At 39.2% G+C, this 19,919-nt stretch overlaps 3 protein-coding genes and 2 long non-coding RNA genes across 18 annotated transcripts in view; 2 read left to right on the top strand and 3 right to left on the bottom strand.

Annotated features, from left to right (window-relative positions):
- Positions 1-113: 113 nt before the first annotated feature.
- LOC100123349 (protein phosphatase 1B) lies at positions 114-9,884 on the bottom strand. 8 transcript variants are annotated; one of them, XM_008213392.4, is made up of 6 exons: positions 9,779-9,884; positions 6,592-7,066; positions 6,049-6,495; positions 5,778-5,895; positions 3,397-3,508; positions 114-2,784 (listed from the first exon to the last, which is right to left on the bottom strand). In XM_008213392.4, exons 2-6 carry the CDS (start codon positions 6,955-6,957, stop codon positions 2,694-2,696), a joined length of 1,134 nt encoding a protein of 377 aa, XP_008211614.1. In that variant the 5' UTR covers positions 6,958-7,066; positions 9,779-9,884; the 3' UTR covers positions 114-2,693. The 8 variants fall into 8 exon arrangements, with proteins under 8 accessions (XP_008211614.1, XP_001606977.1, XP_032455786.1 ...); XM_001606927.6 differs by lacking the exon at positions 9,779-9,884 and adding an exon at positions 9,151-9,712; XM_032599895.1 differs by lacking the exon at positions 9,779-9,884 and adding an exon at positions 8,985-9,003.
- LOC116417142 lies at positions 2,866-4,527 on the top strand. Its single transcript, XR_004227413.2, has 2 exons — positions 2,866-3,343; positions 3,404-4,527. It is a non-coding gene; the product is annotated as an uncharacterized LOC116417142 (long non-coding RNA).
- LOC107981060 lies at positions 9,581-13,750 on the top strand. 2 transcript variants are annotated; one of them, XR_001729141.3, is made up of 2 exons: positions 9,581-9,980; positions 10,130-12,306. It is a non-coding gene; the product is annotated as an uncharacterized LOC107981060 (long non-coding RNA). The 2 variants fall into 2 exon arrangements; XR_004344940.1 differs by lacking the exon at positions 10,130-12,306 and adding an exon at positions 13,398-13,750 and having other exon boundaries at positions 9,666-9,980.
- On the bottom strand, positions 11,863-14,257 carry LOC100677848 (tryptophan--tRNA ligase, cytoplasmic). 3 transcript variants are annotated; one of them, XM_008213395.4, is made up of 4 exons: positions 14,082-14,257; positions 13,769-13,938; positions 12,762-13,699; positions 11,863-12,682 (listed from the first exon to the last, which is right to left on the bottom strand). In XM_008213395.4, the coding sequence occupies exons 2-4, from the start codon at positions 13,935-13,937 to the stop codon at positions 12,527-12,529; spliced, it is 1,263 nt and encodes a 420-aa protein (XP_008211617.1). In that variant the 5' UTR covers position 13,938; positions 14,082-14,257; the 3' UTR covers positions 11,863-12,526. The 3 variants fall into 3 exon arrangements, with proteins under 3 accessions (XP_008211617.1, XP_008211616.1, XP_032455783.1); XM_008213394.4 differs by having other exon boundaries at positions 13,769-14,022; positions 14,127-14,257; XM_032599892.1 differs by having other exon boundaries at positions 13,769-14,232.
- Positions 14,258-16,807: 2,550 nt separating this feature from the next.
- Positions 16,808-19,919, bottom strand: part of LOC100123353 — a 40,701-nt gene continuing 37,589 nt past the window's right edge. For 3 of the 4 annotated variants that reach the window (XM_031928576.1, XM_031928578.1, XM_031928575.1), the window contains 2 exons: positions 19,335-19,590; positions 16,808-19,294 (listed from right to left, as the gene is read on the bottom strand). In XM_031928576.1, coding sequence (XP_031784436.1) covers positions 17,639-19,294; positions 19,335-19,590 — 1,912 coding nt within the window. In that variant the 3' untranslated portion in view covers positions 16,808-17,638. The remainder of the gene's footprint in view (positions 19,295-19,334; positions 19,591-19,919) is intronic. The other variant, XM_031928577.1, reaches the window with a different exon arrangement.

Genomic DNA, 19,919 nt, shown 5'->3' with positions numbered 1-19,919 from the left:
ACAATATTTTTTCATTATTTCACTGTATCTGATAAATAAAGTCATTAAGAACTGCGCCGAAGTAATGTATTAATATTCCATATGTATGAGCGATAAAAAAAAAATTTTAAATGTTCATTGTTCCAATCATAATTTATTTCTATAATTTTTCACACCCTTTGAGATGCTTCAAATCCATCGGTTTATAAGTGGTATACAACAATTTTTTAGGTAAGATGATTTGTTTTTTTCCAAACGAACAAGTGTTATAACATTTATAATCGTAAGTGCATATGAAAGTATGAAGGTTAGATACTCTCTTGTGCTAGTGAACAAATTGCGAAAGAAATAAATGCGTAAGTCGTCGCCTGTACAATGATTACATGATTTAACTAAAACAATAAAAGTCTCGACGAGTATATAAATTAAATATTTAAGGAGTTGCCAACAAAAATCGCCAGAACACTAGATTTTATTTTGTTTTTCTCTCATTATTCATCGTTATTAATATTAAATTCTTATTTTATAAAAAAATAGTCCTTGTCTGGAAGGTACTAGTCACTCTGCAAAACCGTTTTCCTAATTTCCAAGTGAAAAGAGTTTTAACAATCAATTTTAATTCTACTTGGAAAAGGACAATACAATATATAAAAAATTTACTGCAATCAAGTTTTCTATCTCTTGCAATCAGAAAAGGACTATTTAAAATAAACAAGATATTTACATACAAAAACCTACAAGAGTGTTTATTTCTCAACAAATATATTTTTTTTAAATTAAAAGCTGAACAATTTATACAGTGAATATTATCATTTACTTTAGCCCAATTTCGTGTATAAAATACATATAAAATTTCAATTATAAAATTATCAGGTTGATATTGTTCGAAAGAAATAAAAATCTTAGTAGGTCTGAATTGAAAGTTTAAAATATTAACGTATTCGAAAGAAAATCGCGTAAAATGTTGCTTCAATTTTTATTAAAAATTAAGCAAATAAAAAAAGTTATTTTTAAAGTAAATCAAACCGTATCAAAAGTATCAATGAATATTCAAACTTACAAACATATCGTATCGTCTTCAGGTTTTCAGTACCAAATCTTTTGAGAGTAAGATTAAATAAAAGCAGTGTTAAAAATGCGACCAACAAAATTAAAGCTTGACGCTTCTGTCATATCTAAAACCAAATTTACGTGTGGTTTCTTTTTCGAGAGTTTTATTATGATCTTGTATCCTAAATACGTTATGGACAGAACTGTAGGTCTAGTGCTAAATGGTCATATTTTATCCAGTCCTGCACACGCAAATGCCGTCGCTTTATGGTGTTTTTCGGATAACCGTTTGTATTTTTTTTTATTTCAATATAAACGCCTAAAGTTACGGCCTCGTGAAAAGCGGAAAATCGCAACCTACTACGAATAAGTATTCTGAGCGCAAGTCTCCTAGAACTACAAAAATATATATGTATGCCTATGTAATTATAGCGTGTCGCAACACATTACGCACATTTGCTTTCTTGTCAACATAGCAGAGGGAACGGTAGAAATGATTCCTTCTGATAGAAATCTAGATTACATTGATTCGTACTCTCGCACATTGATAAAAGTATTTTCTTCATTCAAGCATGTCCCGCACGTTTAAGATGAGCACTATTTACCAAGTTAAAATAAAAAAATTAACGAGTAAAATAAAAACAGTTCTTGTATATACAAAAATGCTGTTTCAAGATTTAACTCTATTAACATTTTTAAAGTTTTTAAGTGATTTTTCTTACAAAAATTTTACAACGTACATTCTTGATTTTTAATGCAAAATACGTTCGTATGTAATCTTGATTCTTATCTTATACATGACTATATGTGATCCTTAATTAAACATTTCTCGTCCCTCATTTTTAATAACGGCAATAGAATTTTTGCTGTTTGTTTAATGCAAAGAAAATTTATAAAATCCAACAATATTAGTGAAGTAATAATCATTTCAATCACTGCTATAGTTTTTATGCATGTTTTTTACAAGTTTTACCATTTCAAATTAGTTTCTTGCCATTCGTAACATTCACATATTGCATTTAGTATACCAAGAAAAGTTAAACGATATTTAGTTCCTAACACTCCTCACAACATTTTACTGTTCTAATGACTTTCTTACACGGTTACGAATGTTTTTCACTCAAAACAGAATGTTTTCCTACAGTACATGCATTGTATAATCAAAAATTGATATTACAAACCATGGCATTGTTCTTTCAATGATAAAATAGTTATCGCAGTTGCAGCTGACACGCGTTGCTACATCTTTAAATTCTCTCTATATAATTTGTTTTTCAAATGAAAAAGTAAACGTTCACATCTAAAAAATATGTCGTCTTTTGTCTTCTTTTTAAAGTTAGATATACATCATCATACATCGATAAATTTGATTTGAAAGTAATATAATAAAAAAAAGGAAAAATAAGTTTCACCTATCAGTAATGACAGTTTATGCCACGCGTGTATAAATTGATATTGTACATTTTTTTATGAATATCGCGATAAAAGTATTAGTGAAACATCTGTCAAAAATAACATATTTTTCGCTGTTTATGGTCGACAATCAATGTGTGTACATTCGCATTTATCCCGATAAAGAATACATTATCAATTCTCACTTTCGATAAAAATCTGTATTGTTTTTGTATTTGTACATCTGATGCGGTTTGTAATACAAGTAGCACTTAATTATATAGAAGGTAATCATACGGAAGACCTATACTGTCTGCTTTGCTTGGGCAAACTTCTCGAAACACATTTTCTATTAATTTTTGCCTGAAACAAAAAAATTATGTTTTTACATAGAAATATATGAACAAAATTAATAAAATTTATAATATATAATTTTGTGTAGGAATTGATTTTAGAAAATTTTCTTTGTGTAAAAGAGGTAATGTGAAAGAATCAGTTTTCGGGTTTTACCAAGGTTAAGATCAACGAATATGCTATTTTGGAAAGAAATCTAATTATGTGCACGGGAAACAAGCCAAGTCGTTAATGTACTGTTTATTCTTTGTGTTGGGACCTTCGTCCGTTAGAGTTATGTAAGCGATTTTCTGTGTGCCTATAGCGATTTGGCTACGTTTTTGCGAAGTTATGCCGAATCATAAAATAACTTCCGTGAAGCAACAGCCATCTCAGCAGTCGCTTGATTCTTCACGAGCTAGCAACACTCATTGTAGCAAGTACGTTTTTTATTACAATTTTAAGTATATGTATTGACTAAAATTTATTTCTTTAAATATATATATATACACACACACATATATGCGTACTTCAGTTTGCTTGCTAATAATGTTATATTACGTGCCAGCGATCGGGAAGTAATATTTCGGTAAATTGTAATCCGCTATATAATCGTAAATAAATATATTTTTAGTTACTCACTTTGCAGGAAGTCCACCACCGGGAGGTAAATTGGATATGCCTTGATCCATGAGCATATGAAGAAGTTTTAAAAAAACAAAGTCCTTTTTGTCCGCCTCTCGTGAAACTATATCTATAGAAACAAATGTGAATGTTAATGTATATTTAAAATATGGTTTAGTAGTTTATAATTGTAAGTGCATAAATTGCAGGAAAATGATTTTGTTTTTATGCAAATTAAAAAAAAAAATATATATATACATAATTTAAGAGTGCAAGCATGTTGCAGATGCATGAACATCATCATTCACCTTCTATATTGTTCGTAGATAATATTAAATAAAATATATTTTAGATATTAACATTATAATAAATTAAAATAACAAACGATAATAACAATACTTGCTTAATTTTAAAGCTTGCATATGATTATAACTGAAAAGTATGTAATGATACTAAAATAATGAATACACTCATAAGCAACAAATAAATTACTATTTGAATTTCAAAAAACATGCAGCTACTTAGGACTGGAATTTTTGTGTGTATTTTACAGTACATTTCTTATGGACGAAAATAAAATTGAGTGGCACTCAGTGGTACTCCGGTCATAAGTAGGTACATTCCTTTTTTTACAAAATTTGTTTAATTATATCTAATATGGGTTAAATTTTCCACCATTGGAATTGTTTGATTTATCTTTCTAATCAAGAAATCATTATTAATAAATTTTGTTGATTACTTTTTTAACTTAAATCTTATTATATTTAAAAATCAATAACGGCAACTGCAATATTCTGCCATAAGAAATGCATTGCCGTTATATCTATACTGAGTACTTGAGAATAAAATGTAAAAAAAAGTCTACAACGAAATCTTTATTCTCTTACCTACCTGTCAACACGTCTTCTAAAAAATTTAGCGGAATAAAATTAAGTTCAAACCTTTTGCTTTATTTTAACTTAACAACTCCAAAGGTGGAACTATGTTTTGCCTAAATAACTCCGGAATACCAAATTATAATTGAAAATAATTTAAAATTGGATACAAAAATTACATCATTTAAGATCATCAATAACAATCCAGAATAATATTTATTGCTTTTGTACTATATATTCCTGGCACAATAAAACTTTTTATGACAAAATATTATATTAAGCTCTTAATGTAGTTATAAGTGATGATATGTATAATAATACGTTTTGAAGGAAACATTTCAGGAGTCATTTCGATAATGACTGATAACTTCACATTATTTTCATAGTAACTATGCAATGTAGCTTTGTGTAATATATTTTGAGTATTAGATGTATTAATTATACTAAATTGCTTTACCCGATTCTTTAATTTAGTATAGAATATACTTCTTAATTTTATTGCATATCGCAAGTTTAGATATTTTTGTTGCTTGAGTTTTACTGGTTTTTAAACATACAAAAATACATTAATCCACCTAACACGAAAACAAATTTTTTTCGTAAAAATTCGAGTAACATCGATATTCATTATTGTACCTAACATTATTAACCGAGATTATTTTTGTTAGTATAGTATTAAATATAAAACAAGCGCATTTAAAATACATTATTTATGATTTACGTATAGTATCAGACTAGCTTGAAATTTGAAAACGTGCCTTGACTTATTTATAATAAGTATAAACGCACGTATGTATATAGTGCGCAGGTCTTCGTGAGTAATAAATAGCAATATTTTGAATAAGGTTTAATTCATAGTTGAGAAAAAATATTATAATTAGGTGGAAATTTGTACTAAAAAGATGCTATTAAAACACAAAATACTTTAAACTCGTTAATTGACCTATATTTTCTATATATTAAAGCTTTTCATTTGGAAATAGTCAACACTCTAATAGAAGGCAGTATTGTTGTTAATACTTTACAAAGTATTAACCTCCTAAGACAATAACAATAACAGTAATTCATAATTACTGCGAAAAATTTCATCTTAATCTTATTTTGATTGGTTTACTTATAACAACGTCCTTTCAATAATTTTCGATAAAATATGGAAAACCTTTGCTATCTTGGATAATGTCAATTTACAAACACCGCTCTTTTTCAGAGTATTTAGGAAATATAATATTGATACGTTATTTTAATTTTCATGTATGACTGTTTTTTTGTAAATAGAATCTTTTGATCTTTAAATTTCTAGCTTATCTTTGGTCAGACTAGAATTGCATCAGCCAGCAGCAAGCACAGCAGATTATCGATATACATCTATTTTATATATTTGCACCAAGAATTACTGCAAAATTAGTTACTAGTCTGCAGATTCATATGCTTGTCAGGTGCGTTCACGAGCGCGCGATCGTGAGCGCCTATTAATGCAACAGCATAGGGAAAGTAGTGGATACATATATGGAATAGACAATGAACCTTTAATTGTCCTCTCAATGAACATGTCGAGTTCGGCTTCCTTCTTTTTAGCCTCGATATTGGGCTTCGGAGCTGCAGGGAACGTGATCAATACAATACTCATGTTGTCTCTGCTACCCTGCAAATAATAGAAATAATAAAAATAATTTATATATTTGTACAATTCTGAATGGAAATGATTTCTGTACGTTTGAGAAATATCAAAAATCACGAATTTCAAGATTATTGCCTTGTTAAACAGATAAAAATATGAAATTCAAATTATATATACCTTGTACAAACAAGTGTCTATAACTTCATTAGTAACTGCCTCCAAATCGTCGGTAAGTAGTAGCCTAGAGTGTATGAAATTGCACAAGTTTTCATTGGTCATAACATCCCAGATACCGTCGCATGCCAACACCAAGAACTCGTCATGCTGGTCGTCTCGATCACGCACGAAAATCTCGGGTTCGGGTGAGACAAGTTGCTCGCAGGGTCCACGGCCCTCAACATTCTTGTACTCGTAGTCGCCAAGAGCTCGGGATACTGCCAATAGTCCGTTTACCCGCTGGATGACAACGTTGCCGCCAGCATTCTGTATACGCTCCTTTTCGGCAGGTAGGACCGGTTTGTGATCACGCGTTGAGAAGATCGGGTTGCCCGCCCGGCACAACACTGCGCGCGAGTCTCCACAATTGGCGATATAGATGTTCTTTGGAGATATAAATGCACATACCTGTTGGCAAAACAATAAAGCATAGGAAATTAAACGCATTCTTTTGTTTTCATTGCAAATAATCACTTATTAAGTATAAATAATAAATAAACTAACCGCAGTAGAACCAGATTTATCAGTACCATCGCACATTTCTGGAAGACCTCGCATTTTGTCATCCAATCTTAAAAAGCCAGAATGTATTCCTCGTATCACATCTTCAGCTTTGAATTCCTCTGTTTGCATTATGCACTCTAATAAATGTTCTGCACTATGCGCTGACACTTTAGCACCTGCATGGCCATCAAACACAGCAAAGAAACTCCAGTCTTCGAGACCACCTTCAAGACCAGTTATAGCCTGATGCGCATCCTCCATTTCGAGTCGCCATCCCTGCATGCTAGCAACCCCATATTTAAGACCGTTGCCTTCGCCATGCTCATTATACTTGTCAGTTTTAGGTGTGTCCAAAAATGCCCCCATAACTAATCAACGAATTCTTCACTCAAGTAGTTTAGCAATCTTCTGTGTTCCTATTATTTAACCATCATTTTCCATCGATCGAATGAGGGGACAGTTGGCATGTTTCTTTCTAGAAGACAAAATTTTATTAGTTTGAATAACAAAGTTGAATTAATTTGAATAGAAAGCAATATACTACTATCAGTTATGATTAAGACTTTTAATCAGCTTTGATAAACTTAGGCATACATATTACATAAGGAGTAGCAAGTAAAAGTTACAGCAATAGTGCATTATATATTACATAAAATGCCTTTGATTGTATATTTTGAAAGCTAGCATTATTCAAAAATAAGTTTGTTAGAATTATTTATAAAGCTTGTAAATTGTTCACGAATTTATTTGAAAGCTATCTTTAGCATCATCTGTTGTAATTCTACGATTTGATTAAAAATCAAGGTAGAAAACTAAATAATTGAAATCAAATAAATCTCTGGCTAATTATAATCTCGCTACAGCTCTAGAAGCCAAGATACATAAGCTGTAGTTTTTTTCATCTTTTTTTTTTATATTTGATAAGTTACACAACATGCAAGTGCCTCTCTAGGCAAAGAGACACAGGAACACAGACAGCATAAACAGACATACAATATTAGCAGAATGCTAATCTTCATCATGTGATTCTTTCACACAAAAAAGTCCTCCGATAATGCAGCAGACAGTCGATATGATTGAAAAAGCGCTTTCTATGTTTACCTTGATTAGATTCAATCTACAATTATACGCTTCTATATATGGAAGTAAAACTCGAAACTGAGAGAGAGAGAGAGAGAGAGAGAGAGAGAGAGAGAGAGAGAGAGAGAGAGAGAGAGAGAGAGAGAGAGAGCAGCTGCACGAAAACTTACAAACGCAATAATCGTTTGTAAGTTTTCGCAACAGTCGCGGCTTTCACCACATCAGCTTTAGGTACATCCGCGCGAGAGAACCCGGGTGTTAATCAAGCGCTGAGCTAGCTGTACATTTTCCCCCCAAATACATCCCGAAGATAAGAGAAAATGAGCTTCCAAGCTCATATCGGAGTGATGGCTATATGCAGTACACTGACACACACACACACACACGCGCACACAAGTGCTCATACGCAAACGGTATACTACGATTCGATGAGAGAAGTGAGATAATTAAAGGAGGTATCCATAGATATACGTAGAATAGAAACAACGGAGCTCCTCCCTCGAGCTGACAGTCACGGCAGGTAAGGCAAGTGCTGTCGAGCACGCAGGAAAACAACGTCGAAGGACTTCTTTCTCGAGAGCGAATGGCTGGGAGTGCTGGGACTGAGGGCACACGGTGTGACACGGAGAACCGCCAGCTTTCCTAGGGAAACAAGAGCTAATAACCGCACTCGTTAGTTTCCCTAACGGCCCAGTTTTTCTGGTCGAACGTGGAGTGCGTTGAGGCGGAGCAAAGCCAAACTATGAAAAGATACTGAAATAGAGCTCTGGCACTGGCGCACTACCTACTACTTAGACGCCGAGGAAGCTTCTCTCGCTCACGCGCGGGCCTTCCTCCTCCTCCGACTCCTCTCGGCTCTTTATAAGCTAGCTAGATGTATGGTATTTGGATAAAATAATCACAAAGGCGCTGTTCGTCCGGTCTCGAGGACGGAAGATGCTTCGCGGAATCCCACTGCGGCTGCGAAAACTGGTGCGAACGGTCAACTCTCGCAACGGGGAAAACTAAGTATAAACTGCGCGCGCTCACTCGCGCTTACTCGCGCGAAATCAGGTTATGACTCCGAAGCGCGATAAGGGCGGGCTTTGTGCCTTGTCTCTCCCTTTAGTCTACTCTGATGATGGCAGCTGCGCGCATTCAATGCGAGGAGTGCAATGACGTTTGGATTGTTTGGAATACAGCAGCAGCAGTAGTAAGCATTCACGGAAAGAAGCTTCTGTTTATCGTGCGCGCGCCGCGCGTCCGTTAGTTATTGGCTTGACAACTCGTTACTCGATCGTCTCGTATTTCTCCTCCCAACAACGACTACTCACGCTCAGGCATGCATCCCTCGCCTAAATCACTGCAATCTGCATGTGTATTGTATGCAGAGAGGATATAGGTTACATACATGCATACGCGCACACCAAGCGAAACGAAATAGGTACTTAATAAGCAGAGTAGTCGAAGAACGCTACAAGTACTTAGTCTATACCGTACCTGCGATGTCGTGATGCGGTCTGCACTTTCTCGCCGTTGTCTGTTATTTTCAGCTCTCCGACTCTCCCCAGCGGTATAAGCAGTGTATTAGATGTTACCTATGCTTATAAGTAGTCGACCGCGCACACAGAGGCCGATACACACGCACACACAGAATGCAGCTCCCTCGGGAGTCGGGACTGCCGCGAGCTGACCTGCACACACTATTCTCCAACTTCCAACCGACTCGGCGGCAGCGCGCGCGCGCGCACACACACACACACACACACACTGAGTAGTTATAAATTTATAATCTACGTCGCACGTAACTGAGCTGAGACTGCGACGGGCGATGGCGTAAAAAACGGGCACCTCACACACGCAGCATAGAAGTTAGAAGAGCGGAATACTTATAAGTGGAGGAACAGCTAACAAGGCCACGCGTAGACGCAGTATAGACTCGAGAACTGGCATAGGTATTAGGTAATATTATACCCGAGGAGGGCGCCAGCTCCGTCGTACTGCGCGCGGGCTGCAGAAGAATATCGAACGGACGGAATTCGCGTTGATTAGCAAAAAAAAAAGAAATTGCTTAATTGCCCGGTAATTATCGTGCGAGGTTTGCATTCGCGCACAGTTATACCCATACCTACGATCAGCTACTTGATTCGTGATCGGCCATTTAACTCGACAGTGGAAGCCTGCGGAAGCGAGGGGAAAGCGAAAGAATACGAGGAATGATATGCGGCTGCGCGTGGAAACTGACGTCAACTGTAACCAATCGGAGCCAATTAAAAGATGCCGGTGCGCTGCTATCTCTCTTACGACGACTCGCGATACTTATCGTATAGGTAGGTATAGAATATGTTGCATTGATAGTGCCCTGAACCTCTATGCATTTATAGTTTATCATTTAGCATTTTTTTTATTCGGCGACGCTGATGATACATCCAAGTTTTGAGATTTTTTTTTTTATTTTATCACCGATGTCTATCTTCAGCACGTTCGAAGCAATCGAAGCCTGGGAGCGGTGGATCCCCTAAATCCAATGATGATTGCCGTGTAATATCCAGAGAGCAACACCTACACACGCGCAATCGGTATCAGTGACGGCAAACTAAGCTGCTTATAACCGCGTGTTTGGCATTCGCCGAATACACTGAAGTGTTGGCTGCTCGAAACGTAAAGTGTGAATCCCGCATCTACAAATATTACGCTTGAAAGAGACCTGCACTGACATGATATGAATAATTGAGCTTTATCTGAACGAAATTTCGCCGATAACGATTATTCGTTGGGATAAGCGTATCATATGAATTAAATGTCGTATGCAGATGCCAAAAATAGTTATTCGCAAGTAAAGCAGCCGATTTTCTGAATTTATCTATAGCCTCAGTTATATCCACTAATTTTCAAAGTACAGCTATTATATTATATAGCGCAACGATGCATATAACTGTTCCGCGATGATTCACCAAATTCACGCGAAGTATCGACTTTTTCTTTAAAATGCGGGCACTCATTATTGCTGGCCTCTGCTGTGACTAGCAGTGTAAGAGGATGTTTTTATGAATTCATGAAGCGATAACGATTTTTCGATTCTCCCTGCAAAAGAGGATATTACTTATGTAACTGCGCACGAAAAGCAAGAAGTATTCAATGAGACAATGAGACATAAAGTAATCAATAACAGTTTACAGTTCATAGATGCCGCGCGATTCGAACTTTCGACAAATTTCAAATCAAAAGTCGATAAAACAATTCACAGCTGCCGCGCGGATGACGTTTACATTGGACAGATAGAGGAGATCCTTGGCCTGAAAGTTATCGTTTCAACCGGGCTCCGATACAGTCAGAGCTGGAAAATGGCATACCTCCGTGAATCGGATATCGACCTATATAATACGATTTATATCCAACAATAATAATCCCCTCGATCTCAGTCTTATATACAGTATATATGCTGGTTCAATTGTACGACTGCATCGTTTAATAGCTAGTCATTCGCCCATGTGAGCCAGATCAAAGATACATGCATATGCAATAATGGTGAATTATATATATATATATATATATATATCTTACACTTTTCGCGCGGAGCGAAATAATTCAATAATTCAATTGAGAGAAGCAAACAAGCCGACGCGCAGTCGATCGGAACTTTTGCCCTTTAGCGCTATGCAACACACATGCCGAGGACAATGCGATTGTTCGCTTGCCTGTCTGCCTTGCCGGCGCTCGAACCGCTTTAGCACTTAAAACGTGCGTTTGGAAAAGCCTGTGCGCAGATTACGATAAGTGCCCCGAGAGCTGATACAGACTCATTTCTTTCCTCGTTTTCGGCATAAGTTATCTCCTTCTCATATACCTTCATTATCCTTATCGCCAGCGATATATTCGATATTTCAATCAGAAATTGCGATCTTCCTTTGCATGCTCGATGCAACAGCTGGACAAAAGATGATTTAGTTTTACTCGAGAGGAACTGCGAGGTCGTAAAGTATTTCAACCAATATTTTTCAGCAAGTAATTTATTTGCCATATTCTTTACTACTAGCAGACAATACCTTCGAGGCAAACGTAGAAGTTGAAAAAAAAAAAAAATACTTGTAATGCTTCATTAGCACGTATATATTTGCACTCTGTACTTACCGAAACGCACACGACATCGCGAAAATCGAGGGTTGCAAGCCTCACAGCCTTGAAAAGATTTCACTTCTTAAAAACACAATATCTACTTTACGAAATATTTCCTTTATTTTTGCAACAATGAAGAGTTTACAAGCTTTGTATTTTTAGAAATTCACAATTTCCGTTCAATCTAAGTATAGATATTTTAAACACAGTTCGCCGATAATATAACAGCAACTTTTATAAAGATCCTCTTAGCCGAAACTGACGTTTTATCTCGAGAAAAATTGTGCATGTGCATGCTCCTAAGGTCTCAGTATATCTTTTGTAGAATGTGCTCTTTGTCAAGCGTGTCAGTCTTTTTGTTTAAGTCAGACAATCTAATCAAGTTTCAACGCGGTAATGTACATGTATTTATTAATCTCTTGGATGAGATGACCCATGATTTAGAGATTTTACTTTCTCTTACAACTACAAGTCGTCTTAGTAGAAACTTTTGGCAATTGAACATTGCTTTGTGATGTTTGTATAAAATATATGACAAAAGAATACTGAAAAATCTAACATTTATTACAATTGTACGAAATTTGTATTTCAACACTTCTATGCAAAGATTTTTATGTATATGAATTTTGTATGATGAAATAAATAATTTGCAGTTAAATAAATTTTTCAAATATAAATCTAAGATGCTGGTAGATGATATCTACTACTTTACTGTACAAACTGTTTGACAGTTAATATGACATAGCAGTGTATTTACTTCTCACACAAAGCTGAGATCTCGAGGCACCATGTATTCTTTCAAGATTTCATCTGTGATTTTACTTCTTGCTTCCTGATGTTGGGCTACTATTTTTTGCAAAATTTCTATCAATTCCTTCTTAAGCTCACCTGTTAAAATTTCGCCACTGCTGTAACCCTAAAAAGTAAATTCATGTGTGAAATAGAAGCATTTAAATGAATAGAAATTCTAGTAAAGTTGATCCCAAAAAACTTACTTTTCTAATGTTTTCCAGTTTTTCATCATCCTCCAAGAAGAACCTTAACCATTGATAAGATACATCGATATCACAGTTTCCTCCCAATTCTCTATGTTCTTCGACAGTAGCCCGGCCACCAGAAAATGCATGTTTGTTAACTTTGTTCTTTATTTGCTTTGGAGTGTCAGTGAGGAATATAGCAGTATTATTATCACTGGCAGACATTTTTGTTTTAGATCCTTGCAGTGCAGGGAAGAATGTGGAGTGTATCAGTGCAGGCTTGGGATGATTAAGTTTAGGCGCCACGTCTCTTGTCATTCTGAAGTATGGATCTTGATCTATTGCACAGGGGATAAGGCATGGAACTTTCTTATTCTTAAAAATAAAGGGAAAAGTACTACTTAGTGCCGGAGCTGCTTGAGTTGGAGGAAAACCAATTTTTGCTATAGGGTCACTGTCACCAAATCCAAATATCCCCTTGACTTGATTAAATGTTACACACTTTTGTATCCTTATCATATTTTGGTAAAAGGCAGGATTAGTGCCTATGTGCTCCAAGTCAGAAAAAATAAATGTCTTATCCTTTCTAAATCCACAAGCTATGATATCTTTAGCATTAGCATAGGACAATTTGATGGCATCCTCAATTTTCAGGTTCTTCCATATGGCCTTCTCATCATCTGTTAACTGAATGACAAGAGGAACGTCAAAGACTTCTTGCAACCATTTGCAAAACATGAATGGAACCAGATGCCCTAAATGCATACAGTCAGAGCTGGGTCCTCTACCTGTGTACAGGTAAAACGGTTTGCCTTGTTCGTACAAATTCAAAATCGTATGCATGTCCCTGTGAGAGAAGACAATTCCTCTTCGAAGGAAGTGGTGAGCCTTTTTCCCAGTAATCTTTTCAAACCTGCTGATCAATTCTTCATCTATTTTTGAACTTCCGAAACGCTCTGCAAAAAAAAACCATTAATTTAATAAAATGACCGAAAATCGAAAACGTATAAGGCATTGCAACTTACTGATTAGTTTGTCGTAATCAACCCCATCGTCGGTTGCACTCTCGACATTCCAGGGTGTCACGACGTCCTCCCCAGGGATCGGTCCGTTCCCCGTTGCTTCCTCGTTCACGCTCATCTCCTCGAGCCTGCTGGCGCAGTCTGCTGCGTTTTGTTGCGAATTCTCGGCCATACTTTAGCGCAAAATACTGTCATATGCAGACGACACGCGTGCGGCCAGCCATCCAACGTTCAACGTTGCAGGTTATGTCGTCATCCTGGATGAATGGCCGTAATGTCGAGTATATAAGTAGTAGTGAGTAGTGACTCCTCTTACCTATCGCACACTTCTGCACACGACACACGCACACATTGTACGTACTTAATTCCGGGTTCCGTACCCGCAGTCGCTGCTGAAAAGCATACCTATAGTTTATGCCTGACTTCTTGGAAGAAATTATATAGGTTAGGTATGAACATCCGGCGTCAGTCTGTTGCATCAGCACAAATAAATACTTACTCGAACGGTAACCAGATTAGCAATTCCTGGTAAGATAGTTCCTATATTTTCGCAGTCGATAACACGTGCCTCAGTAGGTGCTAGTGTTTTCTACTTTGTTCAAGATTAGAATGATATTATACTATATTGTCAAAATAAAAAACGTGTTTGATTAATTTTTCAGAGATTTATTCAGCGAGATTTAACAACATTAGTCTGTTCTCATTTCACATAAAAATAAAGTGGTGTTGTTAAAAAATATATATATCGATGTACGGCATTATTATTATTATCATTATTATTTTTTATACATTATGTAAATACTGAATTATATCGCCTTGGCGGAATTTTTGTCCTGCAGGAACGGGGCTCCAAAAGAACTAATAAGTTATACAAGTTGAGTTCCATTATTGTGCAATAGTAGATCGAAATTTCATTATCCGCATACAAAAAAAAAAGGCTCGTGCCAAAATTGCTCACCTGATATTCGAATAAACTCACTTATTCACACTTTAATTACACTGCGCTTTTAGTTAGTTTTGATTAAATTTTTTTTTCTTCTTTCTTTCATTTTTTAATCATAGTTAGAACGTATATTTGGAGCCACCGCGTAGGTACAAGTGTAGGTAGAGGTATTCTGATTTACGGATACAATATGTATGTAGTGTATAGTGACTGCACTCCTCTCTTTTTGATAAGTTACAATCACATATCTTTACACTGTCATACACACTATATTATAATGTAATCTGCTGTCATGTATAAAAAGTAGATTCTCCCTTTGATTGGCATACACGGTGTAGAAGTGTGTATCATGTCGTCATAATGTTATACATAATTTCATTCTTTTGGTACATTATACTCATCATCTGCTAATTTATTTTTAAATTATTTGTATACTTTTTGAATTACTATATAGAAAACAGGAGTAGTTTATACAGGTAGCACACTTCTGTACAGCGTTTTAATTTATTTTACGTGTAACGTATAAAAAACATACAGTATTAATTAAGATCAAAAATTTTACTACGCGTATTGACAGATTCGTACGTACAATATATAATATGCTCGAATTTCCCTCTATATTTTCGAAGTCGAAATGCAACGTGTTCTATCTCTTTTAATGCGGTTTCTCTTTTACATTATTATTATTATTTTTATTATTATTATTATTATTATTATTATTATTAGGGCAGCCTATGACTTTTCGTAGAAAGAAGAGGAATCCTGCCACTTCTTCGAAAACCCTATGTGTTCGTAATGGTATTACATCAGCGTTTTATATTCAAAAGGTATGCGATTAAGTCTGTATGTTCTATTGTATGACAATAAGACTTACTGAAATTCGTTTAAATTATAGGTTTTTTATGGCAAATATAAGTAGCGCGAAAGTAGACTTTCTCTTCTAATCTTTGGTCCTTTTATGGTTCCATTCGTACACAGTCGTTTTCATTAGTTTTTCTCGCACAGCAATAATTTCCCTAAAGAATTAATAAATCGCTATCCGAAATACATGAAATTGTTTCCGCAGTGATCTCGGCGATCTAACGAGTACAATTTGCGCCAATACGCTTGGCACAACGCGTTCGTAGAGTTTCAAAACTTATGCTGTATTGAGTTAACGAGAGAAAAATTTTCCATTGCACTAACATCTTTTTTACCTATTTACACATGCCACTTTGTTTTACATACTAATATCTTCCATGGCTTGGCCTTTGCGTTATTACAATCAATATAGAAAGTCTCTATTGACGATCAAATACTTTAATAATAATACGTTTACCAATACTCTGAAATATTACTTTATCAATTGATGGATTTTTTAAGATCCGAGTAATGGCAAACTACAATTATACTCGTTAATTACATATTTTTAAAATCACGATTCAACCAAGTTAGAAAATGCAAACATGACTAATGCAAATTATTCACATTTGTATAGACATGAAATAAAAAACTGCTTTTACGGTATAGAGATCGATCCGATGTATTTACAAGGCGTTTTCTCGAAGATGTCATTGTAACTAAGCATTTTCTCCTATCACAGACCAGTTTGTCTTTGCAACCGCACTTTTCATCTAAAATATATAACTAAACTTCATTTTCACCTCTTGATACAAAATATCATTAAAGTCGATTTTTTTTTTCAAATCAATGATAAACTTTTTTAAATTTTCCGTTATAGTATATATATACTGTTTTGATATCATTATTTTTAATGTTTCTGTGATTACTTGAATTTTAGTATTATACTCTCTTATTACATTTTGATAATTGTCCTAAAAAATACCAGAAATGATACATAATGACTAGTTTAAACTAAATAGTAGTCAAGCAGAATTTGATTTCCAAGAATCACTTGCAGTTTTAACATCATCTGCGCAGGAACGTCATCGTTTCATACGCGTATTGTATAATTTTGTATCTGGATATATGCTCTTTATAAAATCAATACTTATGTGTCACGGTATCATCAGCATGGCAGAAAATAATATTTTTCACTGCATGATGTTTCGTGAAATTCGTTATATATATATATAGGTAGGTACATAACAATGCCTTTGGTCGCAGCAGGTACACGTTTATTTAGATTTGTCGCACATTGACGCTTGCGGAGTAATGCTCGCTCCACGGTTTTTATAACGTGGCCGAATTGAACGCACATTCAATGCTACAGGTATATTTAACTTGTACACTTCACATTGTTCCCTTTTATCTATATATGTCGTTGTAATACAGAATGATAAAGCAGAATAATGACAAAAAAGTATATGATTTTCTGTATCTCGTAAAAATATCGGATCTATATGGTTTCAACATTCTTCTATATATATATATATATATGTGTGTATAGCTTGTATTCTCGCTTTGCACTTTGTTTCTCTGATCCGTCATCATCATTGACTAAAGCGTATTGGCGTGTGTACTTTCTTCCGCGCATAGACGAGCAAGTCACCGATGCGTGTACTCGACAGCTATCTATAATGTACCTAATACACGTGAAATCTTTCGTTTGTCACAGCAAAGAAAACGCCCTCGATGGGCTACGCCGATGTAAAATAAGACTCGCTATATCTTTGTTGTGCTATATAGGATTGCGTGCTCCACTTGTGCAAAGAAGGAATCAGTGTGTTCGACCGATGACTCAGCCGACTTGAAAAGCAGTCCCATTCGAGCGAAATCTAAATTAGTCCGATCGCACATCCAGACCGAGAATAGCCTCCAAGAGCGTATAAATATCCACCTAAACGAAGGAAGCCAGAAGGAGCGTACACCGCGGCTGGGAATCGCCGAGTCGGATCTGCATCTGTTATGCGCGAGGCGATAATTCCGTGGATATCTCGGAAGGCCGCAGCGATCAGTCTCCCACTAAAGGAAGAACCCGCACGAGACAATCAGAGCCGGACGCCGAGTCCGGTCTCGCCCTTGATGTCCGCGACGACGCTGATGTCGAAGGTGGGCGTGCCGAGGTCGGTCGGCGTGGGCGTCGCCAGCGGCGCCAGCCTGGGCTCCTTGCAGGCGACGGCCCTGACCCTGGGCCTGCTCCGGTGGATGCCGGGCTCGAGCTTGAGGATGGCGCAGAGCCGCTCGCTCTGGCCGCGCTCGCGGAACATCGACTCGGTCGACTTGCTCTGCAGCTCCGGGCGCGCGGCCCCCCGCGGCCGCACCAGGTTGGCGCTCGACCTGCTCGACCTGCTCGACCGGCTCGGGAAGAGCTGGCAGTCGCGGGGCTCGTCGGCCTCGAACGAGGCGAACAGGTCCTCGGAGTCGGGCACCGAGGCCGCGCTGAAGAAGGACTCGCGCAGCGACGAGCTCAGCGCGTCCGAGCACATGAACGGCTCGAGGCAGCTGGTCAGGTCGGTCAGGTCGGTCAGCTCGCTGCCGCTGTTGCGGCTCTGGAAGTTGTTGACCGAGTAGGAGGAGGGGAAGCGCGCCGCCGGGTGCTCCGCCGCGCTCGGCAGCAGCTCCTGGCTGCGCGACGACTCGGACCACTTGGAGTCCGAGGGCCGCCGCGAGCTGAAGCGCGTCGAGTCGTGCTCGGGGAAGATGCTGTCGCCGTCCGCGTAGCGCAGCAGCAGCAGCTCCGACGGCTGCCCCGGGCCGAGCGGCCGACAGCTGCCCCGGGCCGAGTCCGCGACGTTCAGCAGGACGGAGGGGATGACGGGCTCGGAGCGCCGCACGCCCGGGCAGTCCTCCTCCTGGAGCGCCTCGATCGGGCTGGGCGGCTCCGAGTGCGCCGCCGGGGCGCTCAGCTGCTGGGGCTGCAGGCCCGGCCCGGAGCCCGGCCCCGAGTCCTCGCGGATGTTGGACTCGGAGACCGAGGCGAGCTGGGCGCGCGGCTGCCGTCGGGCCGGCTCTCCCGCCCCGCGCTCGGCGCTGAGCATCGGCTCGGACATGGTGCCCCGGCGGCCGTAGGTGCCGGCGCCGGGCTCGAGGCTCCGGTAGCGGAGCTGGAACCCGGCGGGCAGCCGCTTGTGCTGCTGCTGGTTGAGCCGGCGCAGCTGCCGGATCTTGCCGAAGCCCGGGTCCAGCAGGTACTTGAGGCTGCGGATGCGCTCGACGTTGTGGTTCGAGTCGACGCACTCGGGCTCGAGCATGCGGGCCAGGTCGCGCACCTCCTGCTCGGGCTCCTCGCGCGAGAGGACGTTGCCGCAGCCGTGCCGGCTGGTGGAGCTCTCGAGGCAGCGCCTGCTCGCGTAGACGAGGCTCTGGTGGTGGTGCTTGGCGGCGAAGCAGTCCTCGACGGGCGGGCGGCGCTCCTCCTGGCTCGCGCCGTTCACCTCGGCCAGCTCGAGGTCCGTGTGGGAGCCGCGGCGCGCCGGCGAGCAGCCGTACCGGCTGGGGCTGACGCCGAACAGCGCGACCAGCTCCTCGGCGATCTTGCCCGCGGCGACGCGCATCTCGCCGTGGTGGAACGCGTAGATCCAGGGGTTGGTGCCGCTGTGCGCGAGGATCGGCAGGCCCAGCCAGATGGTCAGGTCCGAGAGGATGTCGGTGCCGCAGAATATGTCGAGCAGCATGCAGGTCTGAAAGGCGGTGAAATAAGGGGGCTGCTTAAATTAAACGGTTAGTAGCGTCGTCTACTCGTACCTGGAAGGGCATCCAGAGGATGAAGAAGGCGCCGACGGTGACGGCGAGGGTCTGGCCGTACCGCGGCAGCGGCAGCGTCTGGGTCTGGTTGCGGAAGGACAGCTCGACCGTGTAGATGGCCCTGGCGTGGGCGCGCGCCACCAGGTAGACGTACACGTAGCAGCCGAGGAGTATGAGGGCGCTCGGCGCCCAGACCGCCAGGAACAGGAAGACTCGCACTGGCGGCATTATCAGGCCGTTGAAGCGACAGCTGCCGCTGGAATGAGAGCGTTTATTCGCCAGGCTTATTATATGTATAACGAGCACAAGCAAGCAAGCTGGACTTTGATCAACCTTGCGTAAAAGTGCATATTGCTCGCAGAGTTGACTGACCCCGGCCCGGCTTTTACGGCGGCCGTTTTTTCCAATAAACTCGATAACTTTGCAGCCGGTCTAACTTTTTTCGTCGCGAGTCCTGCTGCTCCAGCTTGGAAAGCACGCGCGCTTCTTATAACTGCACTTTTCTATGGGCTATTCCGCTTGATTCGTCTTTTATGGAATTTCGTCCGGCGCTCGAACGCCTGCGTCGTAAACGTAGACGCGGGC

Source organism: Nasonia vitripennis, chromosome 4 (genome assembly GCF_009193385.2).
Source record: "Nasonia vitripennis strain AsymCx chromosome 4, Nvit_psr_1.1, whole genome shotgun sequence".
Classification (NCBI taxonomy): domain Eukaryota; kingdom Metazoa; phylum Arthropoda; class Insecta; order Hymenoptera; family Pteromalidae; genus Nasonia; species Nasonia vitripennis.
Note: the sequence above shows the minus strand (reverse complement) of the source record. Positions and strands in the feature narration are given on the sequence as shown.